Below are 18,860 nucleotides of genomic sequence, written 5' to 3'. Positions count from 1 at the left end.
TCAGCAGGGAGTGTTGGTTAAGGTGGTGTCACGGCATGTTCAGGAGGAGTATTCTCATCAATAGGGGTCCTCGGACAACAGGTTGGAAGTATTATCAACAACAGGGTTCGCGACATCATGAGTTTCTGGTAGGGGAAATTGAGGCTTAACTGGGAGGAGGCGGCCTTCTTTGACTAGACGGGCATGCTCTTCACTGAGCTTTTTAGCCACCTGCTTGTCAGCTTGAGTCTTGAAGCTTATCAGCAGCTGCTCCATATTTTTGGTGTGTTGCAGAAGGAGGACATTGGTGCTTTCAGTGTGCTGGAAGAGAAGGGCTTCCCGTTGCTTGCTCAAGCGATCATTTACTCTATCCATGAATTTTTGGTGGGCAGTTTCAACAATTTTAAGTTCATCTTCAGCTCGGAGTTTAGCCATAGTCACAACTTCCAGGTCTATATGGAGACGGGCACAGGTGGCCCTCAATCCGCTAGGACTGCCAACCTCCTTCTCTAGCGACTCCACGGTATTCAGAGAGGAGAAGAGGCCGCGGATCATATATGACATATCCAAGCTTACCTAGAAACGGAGGGGAGATTAGAATAACAAAGATATGAGGGAGTGGCGCATATTTAAAGAGTTGGTTACCTTCTCCTAGCTGGCGTAGAGGGAGGTTCAGTGTTGCTCAAAGGTTCCACTATCTGCGTAGGCTAGATCACGGGGGAGATGAGAACCATAGAACATGGTAGATGCTACAGCCGGGTTCTCCATAGCAGAATCTGTGACATTGACATGACGGCCGCGAATCTTGAAGGTGGGGCAGAAAATCTCAGGAGCCACGACCCCTGGGGATGGATGAACGGTCTCTTTGCCGGGACGATGGGTCTGGGAAGTGGGTGGAACCGCAACTACAGGTTCTGTGGAGGTGGAATGCCGGCTGCACTTGAGAGGGGCTCGCCGGATGAAGGCTCCGCAGCCGCAAGGGGGTCCGCCGGAGTAGAGACAGAGTGGGTGGCGGGAACCTTTGTCACTTCATCATCAGAGTCACTGTCATATAGCCTTATTTTGGTGATATCCATGGGAAGAGGTGGTGAATCTGCGAAAGGGGTGTCTGGAGAGATATATTGATCTTCCCAATCAGAGATAGAATGAAAGGAGGAGGGGGTGTATCTACAGGACTGAGAGGGAAGGTTAGCGGTAGCTTTTCGAACTATCTCGGCAAGAGCTTGGGCCTAGGCCTGGGACTTGGTGGTTTTACGGGTAAAGCCACAGCTATGGGACTTTCTTTTGGAAGGACAGGGTCCTGTCAGGGTAGGAGGTGAAGGCCGATGCTTTCGTTCTTTGGGGGGGTGGTGGGCGATAGAAGGGAGCAGAGTATTTGCCTAAGGTGTGTAAAGCTGGGTCGGTTAGTAAGGGAGTCCCCAGAGAGGGATCTATGCCGAGAATTTCAGTTTGGGAGGGGCCCAGATTGCGAATTTGTTCAAAGACTGCGGAAGTGACCCCGTCGTAGAAGCTAGACTTAGAGTCAGTCCTCCAACCTGTGCAAAGAGAGAATAAAGGGTCAGTCAGTGGCATATCGAACATGAGAAAGAGAAATATGTAACATAACTCACCACGGGGCAGAAAGGTGAGGTGGTTAAGAGTCATTTCGGGAGGTATATCTGCGGACAGAAAGTTACCAGACACATACAAGGGGTAATGATGCCAGGTCTTATCTGAAGTGGTGATTCGAAGAACAAAAGATTGTTTGTCGGGACGGACACAGAAGGAGTGGCATCCCACGCTCACGTCCTTAGTACTCTTTTGTATGTAGTAGTGGGAAATTATGTCGCGAAGGACTATCTTGGGTTCATGGTTCTGGTTGTAGTGGTTCGTGACATACATAATACGCCAGAAATTGCCTATCCCTTGGCAAGGGGGAATATTGAAATGGTTGTACACTCGACATCTAACAAAGAAAGTGGGAATCTCAAGCCCGATACAATTTGACCGACCGTGGCCATTAGACATCCTGGTATGTTGGGAACTAGATGTGGAAAATGAGTCACGTCAGGCACGTGCTTGATAAGGACGTCATCCGGTATTCCATAGCCAACCATAATCGCTTCTAAGTTAGGTCAACGGGATCGTGGGGGAGGCGGCGGAAGTTTAAATGGCCTCCCAGTAGTGGAGGTGGTCGCGGTGGAGTCCGCTGGAGGAGGGGACGCCACCGTGTCAGATCGCGAAGAAGTCGGATCCTCTGATTGGGACTCCGACATGTGGGAGATTAATGGAAGATGAACTGTTACGCGAAAGGAAATGTAAGAGAAGAAGAGAAAGACAATCAACCTGATGCACTGATCCAAGGATGAGAATGAACGTCTAAGCAAGCACTGAGAAGAGAAAGAAATGAGAAGAAGAACTCTAAGAAGTAAAATGGGCTGGCAGTAAGAAGAAGGTGAAGATAGCAAGGGAGAAGTGAGAGAGGTCAAAAATGGCATCTGAAGCAAAACAAAGAGGAGAGTGAGAAATGAATGAGAGAGGGAGGGGGAGCGAGCGGGATTTGAAGAGTGAGGGGCAAAATGGTAAAAGCAGAGGGGCAGAAACCGAGGGGCCGATAGTTGAACCAGAGAAAACACGACACATGGGGGAACAAGAAATGAGGAGATTCAGACCGTGCACACGTGGAACACGTGTAAGATGAATAATTAAGCGTGGAACAGAAGCCAAGTAAAAAGGCGGGCAAAGGTGGGTTCTCAACTCCGCAAACATCAGTAGGTTCGCGGACTTGACAGGAGGCATTATAATGACCCAAATTATGACGTCCGGAAGATCAACGACAGATGGGCATGGTAGTAAGATAGTACTTGAAATGGGGAGCATCCTAGAAGGGTTGCGGCTATCAAAATGTAGGGGAGAGGGGGGAACACGTGGGGCATGGGGCTGACAAATGAATGCCGTGAGTCAAAGGTTGGATGAGCCTGGAGTCAGATAAGCACAATACACGCGTGGCACATGATAGATCCTCAGACCCTCTGGTATTCATGGAAACCCTACACGTGGCGACAAAGAGGCCGAGAGATTGATGGACAGATGAACGACTACGAGGGAGTGTGAGGGGGTATAAAGAGAACAATGAAGAGGAGAGAAAGGGGGAGGAAAAAGAGAAAAAAGGAGGCGAAGAGAGAAAAAGAGAAATAGAGAAAAAGAGGCTACAACAAATCTCTTTCATTCTATTTACACTTTGAGGACAAAACGTTATTCTGTTTGGGGGTGGGATAGAAATATTTGCAAAAATTAGGCACATTTAGGATGTAAATTATGCACTCTTCTTTATAAAAAGTTTTTAAAAAAAGAAAAAAGAAAAAAGAAAATATTATTTATATTATGCACTTAGTGATAATAGTAGTATCCCTTTTTCAATGACGATATTAGTCTAGAATTTCATTTAGCATTTGAATTAAAATTTATTTTCATAAACTTAGAGTAATACATAAGTAATAGTCATTACATCTTTTCATAAACGTCATACATGAACATCATGATTGTACTTGACAGTAATTTTATGAGACCTAGGTTAGATTACTTAATTTTACAAATCCTATGAGAATCTAGCCTAAAAGCCTCATAATAGTGAAATATCTGAATGATGACATAAAGAAGTAGTCAAACCAGAGTAGAGAGATCACATGTCCACTTGCTTAATCACCACGATATATCCTAAGTGAGAATTTAAGTCATCTTTGGATCGATATAGCTATAAATTCCAGCCTAAAAAAATATTTTTCATTAGTCGCCCCACTGAGCCTTTCTTTAACCTTTTCATAAACCACAAATCAATCATTTACCTTTTATAAAAACAAAATAAAAATAGCCTACCCATTTTAATAAGTCTGAGAAATAGGATGAACTGAAGAAAAGAGAAAAGAAAGACCGGTGCAAAACAAAAATTAGTTAGTTTCTTAAGAAAGAAAAGAACAATATGAAAAAAAAAAAAAATGAAACTTTCCAAAAGAAAAGAAAAATCAAAGTTAGAACTCCAAAAATATAATCAAAATGAGTCAAAAGCAAAAAAAAGGCTAAGTATAGAGCAAAGTGTGGAAGCAAAGTAAGAACAAAATTTTCTCTAGTTACTATTTTGAAGACCTTATTTTCTCATACTTGTTTATTTAAATATCCATTTCCTTCTTTCCTAAACCATCACCTACATCTCATATCACTTAATAAAGACATCTAGCTCAATTAAAAATATGTTGGTGTGATAGTAAGTTATAGTTGTGTTTGATCCACCTCGGCTCCTTTGGATTATCATTGAGATTGTGGGGTGGCGTGTGCCTACTGCACACTAGAGTGACCGAATTTGAGTGGAAAAATCAGAGTGATTTGTGTTTTGACACATTCCTTATGAAAACTAACCTATTTAAGGACGTTATTCTAAAAGTTTCATAAACGAACCTGCCATTGCATTTTATAGCATAGTTCATTGCATGTATGTTTATCTTTAGATGATTTGATTATTATGCATGTATTAGCTTAGGTTTCAAAATAATTATTCTTTATTCCTTGCTAGTAAGATGTATAAATATTTGAAGTTAATTAAGGGAACATTATTTTTATTTCTTAGTCAGTGTAGTATAAATGAAGTTTGTGAGTATCTTCTCTGGAAAACTTTCACGAGGCTATAACTTGTCTACTAGGGAATTCCTAGTAGTTTAAGGTCTTATTGCATATGGTCAATGCAATCGCACTCCGCGAAACGAGACTAATTAACTAGGATTACATTTTTGGCCACTTATCTGTTTTAATTTCTCATCTTTACTTGAAGACAAACAAAATGTTGTTTGGGGGTGGTGTGATAAGCACCTAAAACTGTAGTTACTCCTTAATAGTAGTCTACTTAGGCCAATTATGTTTATAATAATGTGAGTTGATCACTCTATCTAATTGCTTTTGTGTATTACAGGTCTTGGAGCTTAATATGTATATAAAGACATCACTTTTGCATGGTTAAAAAGTTAAAATGATTGCTAAGGAAGTTCTATGGTTAAAGCTCAAGTTTCGAGGAGAAAGAACCTTTAAAAGCCTAGTCAAAGCTGGAAAAGTCAAAGTCAACTCGGGCAGAAAAAAGACAGAAAATCAACAAAACTTCAACAGGCTGTATCTTTGGACTTAGAATTCGGAATTGGGTATATTTTATATCAAAATGACCGGCTCAGAGAGAGCTTTCTAAATTGTCTAAGTCTCGATCCAATCAAAGTAGTAAAAGTGGATGAAAAAGATAGTGCAGTAAATTCTAGCAGTTTGGACCCTTTTGGATTTAATTCTTTGGGCTTTGGACTTGATTTAGTAGCCCAAAACTCATCGCCTAAGCCTATGCATGAAAAATTGTAATATAAAGCTCTAGTATATAAAGAGGATTAAGGCAAAACTCTAAAACTCTTCTCCCCCATTAGTTTAATTAATTAGGATTTAATATTCTTGCCTCCAACCTCCATTAAAACACTATTATTTCAATAAAGTTCATTCATTTCTTCATTAATTTAGTTCAATGTCTTATTTAATTGTTAGTATAATTGTTATTCCAATAGGTTTAGGCTAATCTCCTCATTAGAGAGGATGATTATGAAGCCTAAATAGATATTTTAATATAGATGATAATTATTTAATTGTATAAGGTTAAATAGATTTAGTTTCTTATATATGTTTAGAGATAAACTGTATATTGAATTGAACCAAGGATTGTTAGGGTTAGAACAAAGATGTTTAATCATAACTCTCATTCATGCTAGTAGTAATGACTAGAGATGTAGGTTATTGCTAGGGATCAAGAATGTTCAAAGCTTTTGTTGGAACATTGCGGGAAGACATTAGAATAAAGCTTTACAATGAAGTAATTAGAATTTGCATGAGATAACTCGTTAGGTGGATTATTCATTACTCTATATATTTCTTCATTTATTTGAATGTCATATTTTATTGTTTAAATAAATTAGTTTAAGTTTTAATCAATAGCATAATCATAGTTTAATTTATCTATCAACATATTATTATTCTCACCATTGTTTATTTGTATTCTATCTTGTTAAATTCATATTCGTCTTATTGCTTAAGTGTGGAATGAAATCCATACTCTACTATATTTCATGATTATATTTGAGAATAGGGAATTGATCTAAACACAATATTTGATAGATTAGGTATTGGTGTTTATCATTGATATTTAGTTTACACTTTTTGTGTTTATCAGATACCATGATGGTTCGTTGAAGTACCCAAGAGTGTAGTAAAGGACAGAGGTTCCTCACATGTAATAGAGCACCAAGATGTTGTGGTTTTAAATGGATTAATCTAGGAACCTGTGAAGCAAAAGGAAAGATTGTTGATGTGGAAGTTCATATCAAGGAAAAAGATAAGCCAAAAGAGGAGGGAAAATTGAAGTTGTGCATTGATGGTGCTATTAAGATGCACATTGAAGGCAGTGTGTCTGATATATATAACTGGGCTTGTAAGGAAACTGACAATGTAATAATGTATGGAATTTGGAGTGGTTGTTGCATTTTACATGTTGTATTGAAGTTTACATTTACATGTTGTATTCAAGTCTACCCACAGTTCAACATAACACATGAATCAAAACAGGCTAGCATGTCATTACATTACATAACAAAACAAAGCACTTCAATGTAAAATAGCACTTCAAGTTTAGTGTACCAAACATAACAAAACAAAATAGTATTAGACCACTTCAACTTATGTCCGACATAATAAAAACATAACATAAATAACTACTAAAAACACAAATTTACTACCCAAATTCAATACTATAGTCAACACTCTGCTTGTGAAGAAGCCTGAGAGTATGGTGTGGACTTCCTTGCTCTCTTTCTTAGAGGTGGAATGGGTGGCATTACAGGAATGTTCAAGACTGGCCTGTTATAGTGTACACTTTCTTGTGTTTGAATTGGTTCAGACTGGCTGGGTTGTGGGGGTCTGTGAATTTCCAAATATAAGCTCTGACATTCTTTGCATATGCTCATATTGAGCATTGTCCCTACCCTACCCCTACCCCTACCACCTCCTCTTCCTCTCCTACTCCCATCTTCACCATTTCTACACATACCCCTACCACCTCTTACTACTCTTACTCTTGTAGGTCCTTGGCTCCCATCCACATTTGTAGGTTCTTGGCCCCATCCACACTTGCAGGTCCTTGAATCCTATCCACACTACTTGCAACTCCTTGGTGGCTCCTATCTACAGTTTGTTAATGGCACTTGGCTTCCCTCCTCAGCATTTATGCCCTTTCCCTTACCTCTACTTCCTCTTCCCTTTGCAGGCAATTCACCTTTAGGAACTTAACTCCCATCAGCAACATTGATTGGTCTGATTAGGTAGTTGCCTTGTTCTGGGTCTCCCAGGCCTTCACCTTCCTCTATGAGACCCTCTGGTAGCAGCAGTTGCATTTGCTTATGCAATATTGGCATTGTCTCCTACTGTTTCTCCTTGACAACCTCTAGTATTATGCCCATATATATGTTTGGTACCTTGAACATCTTGTTGTATTTGTTTCATCTACACCTTTTTTTTTTCTGTTCACTCTTGACCTACCAGCTTGCCTTCTTCTGATTGGTGGATAGATAAACTCGGCTTCAGTTGGTTGTTACAAAAGAAGTTCTCAAAATTAAGGCTAAATCACTAACAATAATACACTATAGCATATTCAAAAATTAGGACTAATCACTCATTACTGGCCACTCATCTTTATACAAGTATGGTGTGATGTGACCACCACGAGCTTTTTCATAAGTTGCTCTAGAGAAGTAAAGGCTACAATACCTAAACCAACAATATGTAACAACTATTATAAATATATACATTATCAACATAATTAAGACAACAATACAACCTATAGATACAAGAACTTACTCAACCCATAGAAGTCATCCTGGCTTGATGATTGTTACAACATGAAAGCAAGGAATCCTAGTGAGTAGTGACTTGCAATTCATTGCAATCACATGTGAGAGATTTTAAGTCCACATTCCACCATTTACCAAAGGTATGAGTAACTAAATACTTGCCTTGGATTTGAGAACTATTGACACGAAGGTTTCCAATTTTGTCACATCTTTCATCTATGATTGCCTTAACCCTAGGCACCAAGTCATTATCAGCCCACAACTTTTTATAGTTCACCCATCAAATTCTCAAACTCTGTTGGTGCAAAAGCTTTGGCAGCACACCAAACTTCATAGTCAAATCCTTTATACTTAGTCTTCATGTTCTGCACCATATTCCTAAAACAAAACCCTTGGTTGTACGTAGTCAGGAAACACAGTTGCCACTGGATTACACAATCCTTTCTGCCTATTAGAAATGATGGTCAAATTCTTAGGATGCCTATTCAAGTGTGGTGCCATCTTATCTAAAAAAATCAATTCATGTCTCTGTGTTTTCTGCAATACAAACATAAAAGACAATAGGAAACATTCCATTGCTACCATCCAAAGCAATGATGGATAGACACACACCTCTATGTTTACCCTTCAAGAAACAACCATCAAGACCTAGCAGAGGCTTACACCCTTGAACAAATCTATCCAGAGAAGCCTTAAAAGGAATACAGAGAGTAGTAAAACTATGAAAATTCTCATACCTAGAATGCATTGCAACACTTACAGGGTTAAAAGCAAGAAGCTGCCTACACAACTTAGACAATTTTGCATATGAAAGATCATAGTTTCCATGTATCTCTTCCATTGCTAGGTTCCTAGCGTGCCAATACTTAATCCTCACCTGAAACTTAAGCATCATTTATTTTTTTAATGTCATTAGGAGTAAAGGTCATATGATGCATCCTCATTTCTATCTCAATTCGACTTCTTATCAAGTTAGCATTTGCCATTGGATTCTTGTCTTCTGCATCACTCACACATGTATGTATATCAATCAACTTCCTACACTTCATTGTATGACCATTTGGCAATACCCTCACATAACACAACCATTCATAATCCTTACCCTTGCACACCAACTCCATCTTATCACTGTCATTTCTTTTTTGTCTCAGAATGTACTTATTAGTAATAGCATAAAGTCTCATGTAATCCCTTAATTCATACATATCCTTCCAAGTTTGACCAAAAAACAACTTCACTGGTTGTGGTTCAGCAATAACACCTTCATCAGATGGTATGTTGAATGTTGTGTTTAAAACCTCATTAACTCTAGCAACATTGTTTACATCTTCCACTTGCTCTCCATTGTTTTCTTCAACGTAGTCATCAAATTCACTATCACTATCACTTATAGAAGGGATGTATTCTTCATCTGATGATTCACAATTGTGGTATTCCTCCTATGCATCAATTCGATCCACATCTACCTGTGGTCTTTTTGGGCCTGCTGGTTCAACTACAAAATTAATCAAACATTTAGTAAATATATCACCTCTTTCTTGTACAATACAAATCAAATGAAGAACAAAATTAAAGAAAAGTATACCTGCAACTTCATCTACTTCAGCAACATTGTCTTTCACTCCAAAGTTCAAAAAGTCAAAGTTAACAATGTCATCAAACTCATCATGGCCAGATTCATCTGCTAAAATCAATGAAACATGTACACAAATATGAATACATCTCAAGAAAGTAGAAAATGAATTAGAAGTATACCTGCAACTTTGGAGCAAGAGCTTTGGGACTAGCTAGGAACTTGTCCTACTATTCGTTTGTTTATAGTTGCTTTGAGACTTTCTCCTTGAATAGAACAATTTGTTTGACTTCCCACACCCAACTGGTCCCCTCCGTGTGATGTATTGCATTAGCTATTGGGCCCTAAAGTGTTAGACTCAGACCCATCATCCACAATATTATACTCCAAGAGTTGTTTACCCTTAAAAAACCCACTTGTCAAGTCCAGCAACCTATCCACTTCCTCAACTGTTGGCCACTCATCAAGATCAAATTCATGTCCTTTCTTGCATGGTTTTCCTTCAACATATACGACATCATCATCACTTTCTTCTTCATAGTCTGTGGGTGGGTACTCACTAAAATTACTGTCATCATCACTACTCAGTTGCTCAACCCTATCTCTACTTGCATGAGCCCACATATAAAACAAATCATCACCATACACTATTTGTCTTAGGTTTTCTCCATCAGCCCAACTAAGATTAAGTATAGGATTTGGAGGACAATCCATTTTACGTGTGACCCAAGCAACCAATTTCACCATAGATGCTTTATCACCATCTATTATATCTGTATCCAATATTTCCCCACCCATATAAACATTGCACCTAACACTATCTCTAGTTGCTTCTCTCCATTCTCCATTAAAATGTATCCTCAAAACCCTATACCCTCTAACATACATTTTTCTGAAACACAGTATTATACAAATTCAAAATTCAAAATTAATTTTTGCTTAAACATAGTATCATACATTACAAATCAAAGTTACAAACCATAAATACAACCATCATTGCACATGAAAATTACCATAAAACAAACAACCAAGTTTTAAAGATGCAATTTTATTATACCACATTAAAAAGTAAATCTTCTTAGCGAACTTATTAGTGCGAGTGAAGTGAGAGAGAAAGAACGACCAAGAAGTGACCACGATCAATCCAGATGAGCGTGAGAGTGAGACAGAGTATGAGAGAGAGAGAAAAAACGATCGTATCAATTTAGGGCATAATTTTAGGGGGTTTCACAAAGCATTGTTCGTTTTAATGTGATGGAAAACCCAAAATATTCCCGCTCTGAACTAGGGGTAAAATTGCCATTATCCTAAATATCAATGTCTGTTACATAGGAAATTGACGGAGTGGGGTGGCCATCACTAATGATTTTGAAAATTGGGGGGAGGGGGGTTAAGTAAAAAAAGCCCATGTTGGAAAGTTGTCTACTACGAATTGTTCCACTCCTTAATACTGGTGTACACTATTAAACACCCAAAAAAAAACACGATCCCACTACTCACTCTTTCTAACTCTAACTAACACACTCACAAGATTTACTTTGAAAATGGCGGACTGACTCTCCTGGCGGCTTAAAGCGGATACCCTTCCTGCCGGGGGAAAAGAAAACTCTCTTCTCCACCTAGGGATTCCAAAGATCTACTAATTGGAAGTGATGAAGAAAAAAAAAGAAGAAAAGCTTCCTCCTTTCTCGTTGGTATGTAGGAGAGTTGCTCATTATCCCTTTGGTGCGACCACCTTCCCACAATAAATCAGTTGGTTTTTGGTATTTGGATTTACTTGGTCCAACATCTCTAAGGCCATGGGTTCGACCCTTTATGTCCGGATTTCTGGTTTGGCATTATGATTTGTTTGTTCAAAGCCATGGGGTTTGGTTTGGGTTTCATCACTTGCTAATGATTTTGAAATCCAACACGGTGGAAGAAGGAGCAACTATGGGGGGGTTTCCAATGGGTCGGGGTTAGTCTATGTAAAAAAGCCCATGTTTTAAAGTTGTTTACTTGTTTTCAGGTTAATGTTAATTGTTTTGATTTTCAGTAATGAATTGTTTTGATGTACAAATTAATACCATCATTTTATCAAAAAAAAAAAAAACTCCTTAATACCATATTAAGGTCTTTTAGGCTTTAGCAACGCACTACTACTTTGTACACTTTCACGGCCAAAAATTCAGAGTGACGGGACCGTTTTAAGATTTGTACCGGTTATTCATCCAATATGTGCCTATGTTGCACACAGCTAAAATTACTTTAATACATGAGCCTAGGCTACATTTGTAGGAGTAGAAGTTGCCACTTAAACGTTCCAGGACAGTGAGTCGTGGGAATGAATATCAGTGGGCCGGGTAACAACCAAGTTACAAAGACTATCACCTAACTCAATACCAACATCGAGGATCGAGCTCCATTTCATCCTTCAAACTCTCTCGAAATGACACAAGGAACAACACTTCATTTAGTAGCAAGTAAATTATCTGATCGTTCCTTCAGTAAGCAGAAAAAACTTCTTACATCGGAATATTTAGATTCACTTACAAAATACAAAGCCCAAAACAGAGAGGGAAATCATTGAGATAACAACTTGATAAAATAGATTAGCAACAGTGGGTGGGGTGGAGTGGGTTCCCTTCAAAAGGATGCTTCAGTATAGGATTACTTCAAACGTACAGGTTCAAGATCCTTCACACACCACACTAGTCAGATAATGTATCCACCAAAAAGATCAAGTTCCTCCTTACAACCTTAAACAAATTGCAGTCTTCCCTGGTACTCCACACTTTGCTGAAGTTTTCCATCAATAGAGATCACCTGCTTCCTCACTTTGGCTGGCCGTGTTCTGTACTTCACCTCAAACTTTGATACGGGTCTTTGATCATCCATATTAGAAGGCATCTCGACCACTTCTGGCACGATTTCATCAAGGAACTCATCTGCAACATCCCCATCTTCGTCTATCCGAAGGCGCCTTGCATACCACCTCAATCCCTGACCTCACATGATATGCAACTATTAGAAGACTAAGTACATAAACGACACAGTTAGAATAAAACAAAAGATGTCAATGAACGTGATGCATAAATAAATCATTTGAGAGAAATGTTAGTTTTTTTTCTCTGATATTACTCTAGGCTACCAAACAAGTTAGCTTCCTGTCATTTCACTTCCGAAGTTTCCCAAAAGTAATCACCAATAATAGCTTAACAGCATCTTTCCTATTGATTTTCGGTTGGCGGTGATTAAACTTTGAAAATGATGAAGATTGGATCGTCCAGATCGCACTATCTACCATGCAATATTGATGTGGATGCTAGTTCATGCTTTTAAATCTAAAGCACCTTTCTTTTTGATTGGTAAAGTATGATTTTATTAATATATCTAAAGAAAGATACAATAAGATGAGATATCCTACATTATATAAGCATAAAATAAAGGAAAAGAAAAAACATAGAGTATTGTGGCAAGTCCCACAGTCTAATCAACTCATAATGGACTCCCCGCTAAACACAAATGGCTCAAAAGGCATGTCTTGTGTCTCACTATGCACCTTTGACCAGAAACATAAAAGTGCTTTGATGGCCAGCACAACTTTCCATAGGTTACACATTCAAAGTGTCTCTGATTCCTCTCCAACAAAATACCCCACATAATTGCAAAAGGTAACACACTTCAAAGTCGGTGGCGTCCATTTTCAGAATGGACTCTCAAGTCCCATGAGGCTAATAACATTGTCACCGAAACTAGAGAAACCAAAAAAACCCCCAAGTCTAGGATAAAATGACACCAAACCCGCTACGAAAAAAGACAAAGTAGAAGAATATGGTTCACAAACTCCCCATCCCTTAAACACAAAGGACAAAAGTTGACAAGGACTTCATTGACATGTTTTTTTCTAAGATTGTCTATAGTCAAGATTTTACCTAGAAATGCACACCAAACAAAATAGGTAATCTTTGACGGAACTTTAGAACCCCAAATAATATGACTAGGAAAGTTAGGAAGGGCATTAAAATCACGACGGGAATTTGTGAACGGAACTTAAAGTAAAAAGATCTAGAAGAGAACCACCCTGTCTTGTCGATAGACCGAAGTCTAGTATCTTTGTCTGGTCTCACAGAAGGAATAAAATCTAACATCATCGTGAAAGCAGACGCATTCACTGCATCCCTGTTAAAGAAAGCAATAAGAATACCCCAGGTCTCAAGCAATTGAACTATTGTGTTTACTCATGAACGATCCGAGCCGGATGATTCTTTAAGTTAGAAACCAACATATAATCTAGGGGAAACATTTAACAAAGGCCTCTCGTCTAGCCAAATATCCTCCCAAAAGCTGATGCTAGCACCTTTGCCTAAAAATAATCTAATATTCTTGTGAAATACCTCTCCCACTTTATGAACACCTTTCCATATACTGCACTTGTACGGTATGACAACTTGACCACAATTCCACCCCAGACCATGTTCCCCAAACCAATACATTAACAGCTAGAAAAAAACGCTTTTAATCAAGATCACTCAATCACCTTTAGGCAGAAAACAACCCTTCCACCCAACTGGCCTATGACTAAATCTCTCACCCCAAATGGAGCTTGACCTCCCAAAGGAAGACCCAGGTATATGGAGGGGAAAATACCAATATTACAACCTACTGAGGACCCAAACTATCCAAATTATCCCCACCACGCACCCCAAAAATAGTACTCATTGCCATATTCACCTTAAGACCCGATACTGCCTTAGAACAACATAGATTCCGCTAAGATACCTCAATTGCTCCAAGTTTTGCCTAACAAAAAGATAGTATCATCCGCAAACTGGAGATGAGAGATCAAAACCTGATCCTTACCAACTCTAAAACCTTTCAAAATCCCTAAACTATTAGCCCTCTCGATCATTTTACCAAAAACCTCCACGACCACGAGGAAAAGAAGTGGGGATAAATGATGCCTTATACTTCAAGAACAATTAAAAAACCATGCACGTGACCCGTTTATGAGAATAGAAAAAGAAGCTGAGGTGACAATCTTTTTATCCAACCCCTCCACTTAACCCCAAAACACATACGCATCATAACGTAATCCAGAAAATCCTAACTCACATGATCATATGTTTTAGCCAAATCGATTTTATATAAGATGCCCGGGTTATCGCTGCTCTTCCTGTCATCAATGGCTTCGTTAGCAATTAACACACCACCCAAAATTTGTCGTCCAAAAACAAAAGCCCTTTTGTCACGGACAAGTCCCGAATCATGTGCTAAGTGCTAAGTGCTAAGAGTGGTCCGTGCGGCGTACATGATCGTGCAGTTCGACCATGCACAAGCCTGATAAACATTCGGTGCTCGAGTAATTCACGGATAGTCAAGACTGAGGGTTACCCTGTTTGCCCATAGTCGAATCCTCGGATATGTCAGAGAGGAGACTAAGCATACCTATTCCATATCGTTGAGACTGGATAACTGAATACACCATTGGGACGAGTATTTAGATGTTCCCACGACCAAGCAACACAGCATAGCGCGATGCGCTAGGATGTGGTATTGGCAACCTCTTTTCCATCGGTACTATGTATGCATGCTCCAATGCGATACGTCCCTAGTCTCTAGACCCGTCCTAGAGTCGTCGAGAATCCATGACGCACCCTTGAGTGTCGCCATGAACTGGCCCTGGTATTGCACCAAGGAAGTTCCTAGCTGATAGTCCGGAGACTATGAGTGATGGGACCTCATCTCTCCCTAATATAGTGAATAATGATTTCCCCCTATAACCAAAAGGGAACATAGATCTAGGTGTGAACTTCTCCCAGGCATAACTCCTAACTCGGTGCTCCGAATTAGACGTTCGACCACTCTATTTGGTGTCTCGAAACGTACTAAAAGATGGAATGGTAATTGGGAGCACCCAGCTCATGGTTTGACCATGAGTTGACTTTTCTCGGCCCGTGATGTTTGGATAGGTTTAGATCTTCCATTTGGTATATATAAATTCACTTCTGTGACCCCATCACACCCTTGCTCTTGAGCGATCACTCTAGATAACACATTTTTTAACCTAATAGAGAGAACATTTGAAATGATTTTGTAAGCACTTCCAATCATACTAATGGGGCACAAATCTCTGATATCCTCCACGAACTACTTTTTGGGGAATAAGCTTGTTATTATTGAGACTATGGGCCAAAAAACTTGAATCATCAAAATCTCGGACCATATCCATAAAATTGTTTCTCACCAGCTCCCAAACTTTTCTAGTAAATTCGAATGGAAATGCATCTGGACCAGGAGATTTATCACTCTTCAAACACTTCATAGCTTCCAACACCTCCTCCTCCATGCCCTTTTCTACCTCATCCATTTCCCTCTTCGAAATGCAATCTAAGACAAAATTATCAACCCGAGGGCAGATACGATTAGGTTCGGTATACAACTTTGAATAGTACTGCACCACCTTAACTTTGAGATTATCCCCCCACTCAGCCTCAATCAAAAGCCTATCAAGAAAATTCTCTCTAAATCTAGCTTTGGCACATTGGAGGAAAAGTGTAGTAATAGATTGGGCCCTCCTTGAGTCATCGCTCTCCTTATTTCCGTCTCCAAGATATCTCTTCCAAGTTCACCATCTCCTCAAATTCACTTTCATGTCTAGTCGACTACTTCACTCTTCGTTGGAAAGAAGACCTTCCTCCTTCAAATCTACTATTCTTATGTCACTTAAGAGTTGATCATTTTTCCTATCTACCCTTCCGAACACTATCTTATTCCATTATTTAATCTTAAGCTTAACAAATTGCACTTTCTTTGCAAACCTAATGCTAGGTCTATCGCCTTCGTGATGAACCCTCCACCATTCTCGAATCTTATTCACTAAATTAGGATGAGAGAGCTACATGAGCTCGAATCTAAACGGGGTGGGTTTGCCCCTACCTATCTTTTTAGCTAAGGTGAGGGGGTGGTGATCTGAAGTCGTACTAGAGACCACGACTTGAATCAAGCGAGGCCAACTCTCCTCCTAGTCATTGCTCACAAGAAATCTATCCAAAGACGAAAGGGTGGGATTCTCATGCTTATTAGACCAAGTGAACTGGCTTCCAGTGAGGGGAATGTCAATAAGCTCACATCTCCTCACCCACTCTTCAAAGTCTCTCATCTTAGAAGATATACGACAACCGCCCGTTTTCCCATGAGAAAATCTAATCATCTCGAAATCACCCGCTACACACCATGAGCCTCCCCTACTGAAGGCATACACATCTTCAAGTTCTCCCCTAAAAGAAGCAAACTCCTCTTTCTTCTTCTTAGACGACCTATAAACAACGGTAACCAATTTAAAGTTTGCTTCCCCAGCAAAATTGCAGACAAGAGACACTGAATATGATCCAACGATATTATCAGACACCTCCACCTTATCCTTGTCCCAAATAGCAGTAATCCATCTCACCACGTAGAACACTGGGTCATATTCCACACAAGCAATGGAGTCTATCCGACCAAGAGAACAAAAAGATACATCATCCTTCTATATGTAAAGAGCCCCACATACAGAAAATAACTAAAGGGTGTGGATTCATAGAATATGTTGTTTTCTGATCTGTTAAAATAATACTACCACACACACACACATACACAAATCTTGAGAATGGAGCACAGTTAATTGCCCCAAAATCGCCTCATCTAAAATTGATCCGCCTTGGATTTTAATTAAGCAAGGAATGCTCGTCTTGAGACTTCACCCATCATCTTGACTGTATAATAAAGAATACAAAACAAACATGCAATGATACATGGTTGTTCACCTTTCCAAAAGACAACAAGCACTAACTTACGGAGACTTCTAGCACACATGCTCAAATAACTATGGTTGGGCACGGAAATGATCCGCGTTGATGCCGTAAGTGAATCCTCAGTAAGTTTATATGATATTTGTGTCAACAAAGCAACAACAAATACCAAAGAATCTAATTACCATACAGCATTGCCAAATAAAGATATAACAGCCAGTTGCATTGATTAAAAAATAGCATGCATCAGTGATGTGCAACAATGAATCTAAGCTTTTTTAAGGAAGACCAACTTGGGATCAGGAGGTGGGAGGTCCAAGATAGGAAGTTTTTCAAGTGATTATCATGTAATAGAAAATGCAAAGAATAATTGACTAGTTATGACTGGAATATGCCTCATAAAGGATTGAGACAGCAAATCTAAAAAAATAAAAAATAAGCTGACATCAAAATAATGAAAATTTAACGAATTTCTCTACTGTAACCTAATTTCCATTCAATCAAGAATTAATTTAACTAAAGGCCTACATAAATATTTATAGCCTTAGACGGTTTACAAATTAAAAACTAATGGAAAAGGAACTAAAAACGATACCGATTACCGAAATCTATAATTAGAAATAATCTAAAAAGAAACCAGCCTGATTAATTATAGATTAGTAGGGGTGTAAGGTGGCAACCTAGTTGGTCCAAAATAGAAAGTTGTGCAAGTGGTTGCTAGGGGTGTATGGTGCCAACCTAGCCTCCACTTCCTTTACTTTTGCTATGCAGCTTTGATCACTTGCAAAGGATTTCCTATTTAGTGGTAGTAAGGAGTATACAATTGATAATTTTCCAGATGCCAGATCCATGGACAGTATGCCAAGTTATATAGCCAATAAAATATATATTTATTGTAAAACAAATTTAAGGAATTGAGTGTGGAAGTGGGTGCACCTGAACACCTCCATCGTTGAGATTGTTGGAAGGAGTAAGAAGTGGACCAAGTTGATTATGAACGGGTACTTGAACACTAAAACCTTTTCTTTGTCCACGTGGCAGTGGAAGTGGAAGCTCTTCTTTTATCTCACGATCGTGAGTGTCCCCTGATTCTTCTGATTCTAATTCTCGTTCGTCTTTCAGTAGACCGAATATACCGGCTATTCTTTTCAAAAATCTCATCTCATTTATTTTCTATTTTATTATTTAGATTTCTCGTTTTCTACGAAATTGAGAGAGAGAGAAATGGAGTGTTCTTGTTATATATTAATAAAGAGAAGAAAGAAAGAATGAGGAACGATTTTGCTTTGTTTTTCGATTACTTGATTGTGGACTCTTTCTGCGTCTTTTCTCGTTTCATTTTTCTTTTTTAGTTTATAAAATGGGCACGCGCGCTGCGGCTGCACAAACAAATTCTGATTTGGAGCAAGGAGTATCAGCTAGGGCTGTTCAACAAAAATCCCGAACCGGACAGGTTTTACGGTTCTTGGTATTTTCTGTTTGGTTCCAAAAATTAAGAACCTGTGGGCTAGATTCAGTCTTTGGTTCGTAATGAAAACTGAAACCAAACCGTATTAATTGGATATGGAAATAGGGCTGTTAATGGATCGGTTTGGGTCGGATTCTGGAAAATTCGAACCTGAACCGATAAGAAAAATAGGA

General features: G+C 39.0%; 1 protein-coding gene across 1 annotated transcript; it reads right to left on the bottom strand.

Annotated features, from left to right (window-relative positions):
* Positions 1 to 11,876: 11,876 nt before the first annotated feature.
* Positions 11,877 to 18,602, bottom strand: LOC147524648 (uncharacterized). Its single transcript, XM_086603962.1, has 2 exons — positions 18,156 to 18,602; positions 11,877 to 12,429 (listed from the first exon to the last, which is right to left on the bottom strand). Exons 1-2 carry the CDS (start codon positions 18,378 to 18,380, stop codon positions 12,187 to 12,189), a joined length of 468 nt encoding a protein of 155 aa, XP_086460088.1. The 5' UTR covers positions 18,381 to 18,602; the 3' UTR covers positions 11,877 to 12,186.
* Positions 18,603 to 18,860: the final 258 nt, after the last annotated feature.

Source organism: Coptis chinensis, chromosome 1 (assembly GCF_015680905.1).
Source record: "Coptis chinensis isolate HL-2020 chromosome 1, ASM1568090v1, whole genome shotgun sequence".
Taxonomy (NCBI): Eukaryota; Viridiplantae; Streptophyta; class Magnoliopsida; order Ranunculales; family Ranunculaceae; genus Coptis; species Coptis chinensis.
Note: the sequence above shows the minus strand (reverse complement) of the source record. Positions and strands in the feature narration are given on the sequence as shown.

Bases quoted from the DNA above. Each gene is read 5' to 3' on its own strand.
- LOC147524648 (XM_086603962.1), bottom strand. From the start codon at position 18,380: ATGAGATTTTTGAAAAGAATAGCCGGTATATTCGGTCTACTGAAAGAC. The intron at 12,430-18,155 runs GTGCACCCACTT...ATGTGAGGTCAG, and splicing joins TCAACGATGGAGGTGTTCAG to GGATTGAGGTGGTATGCAAG.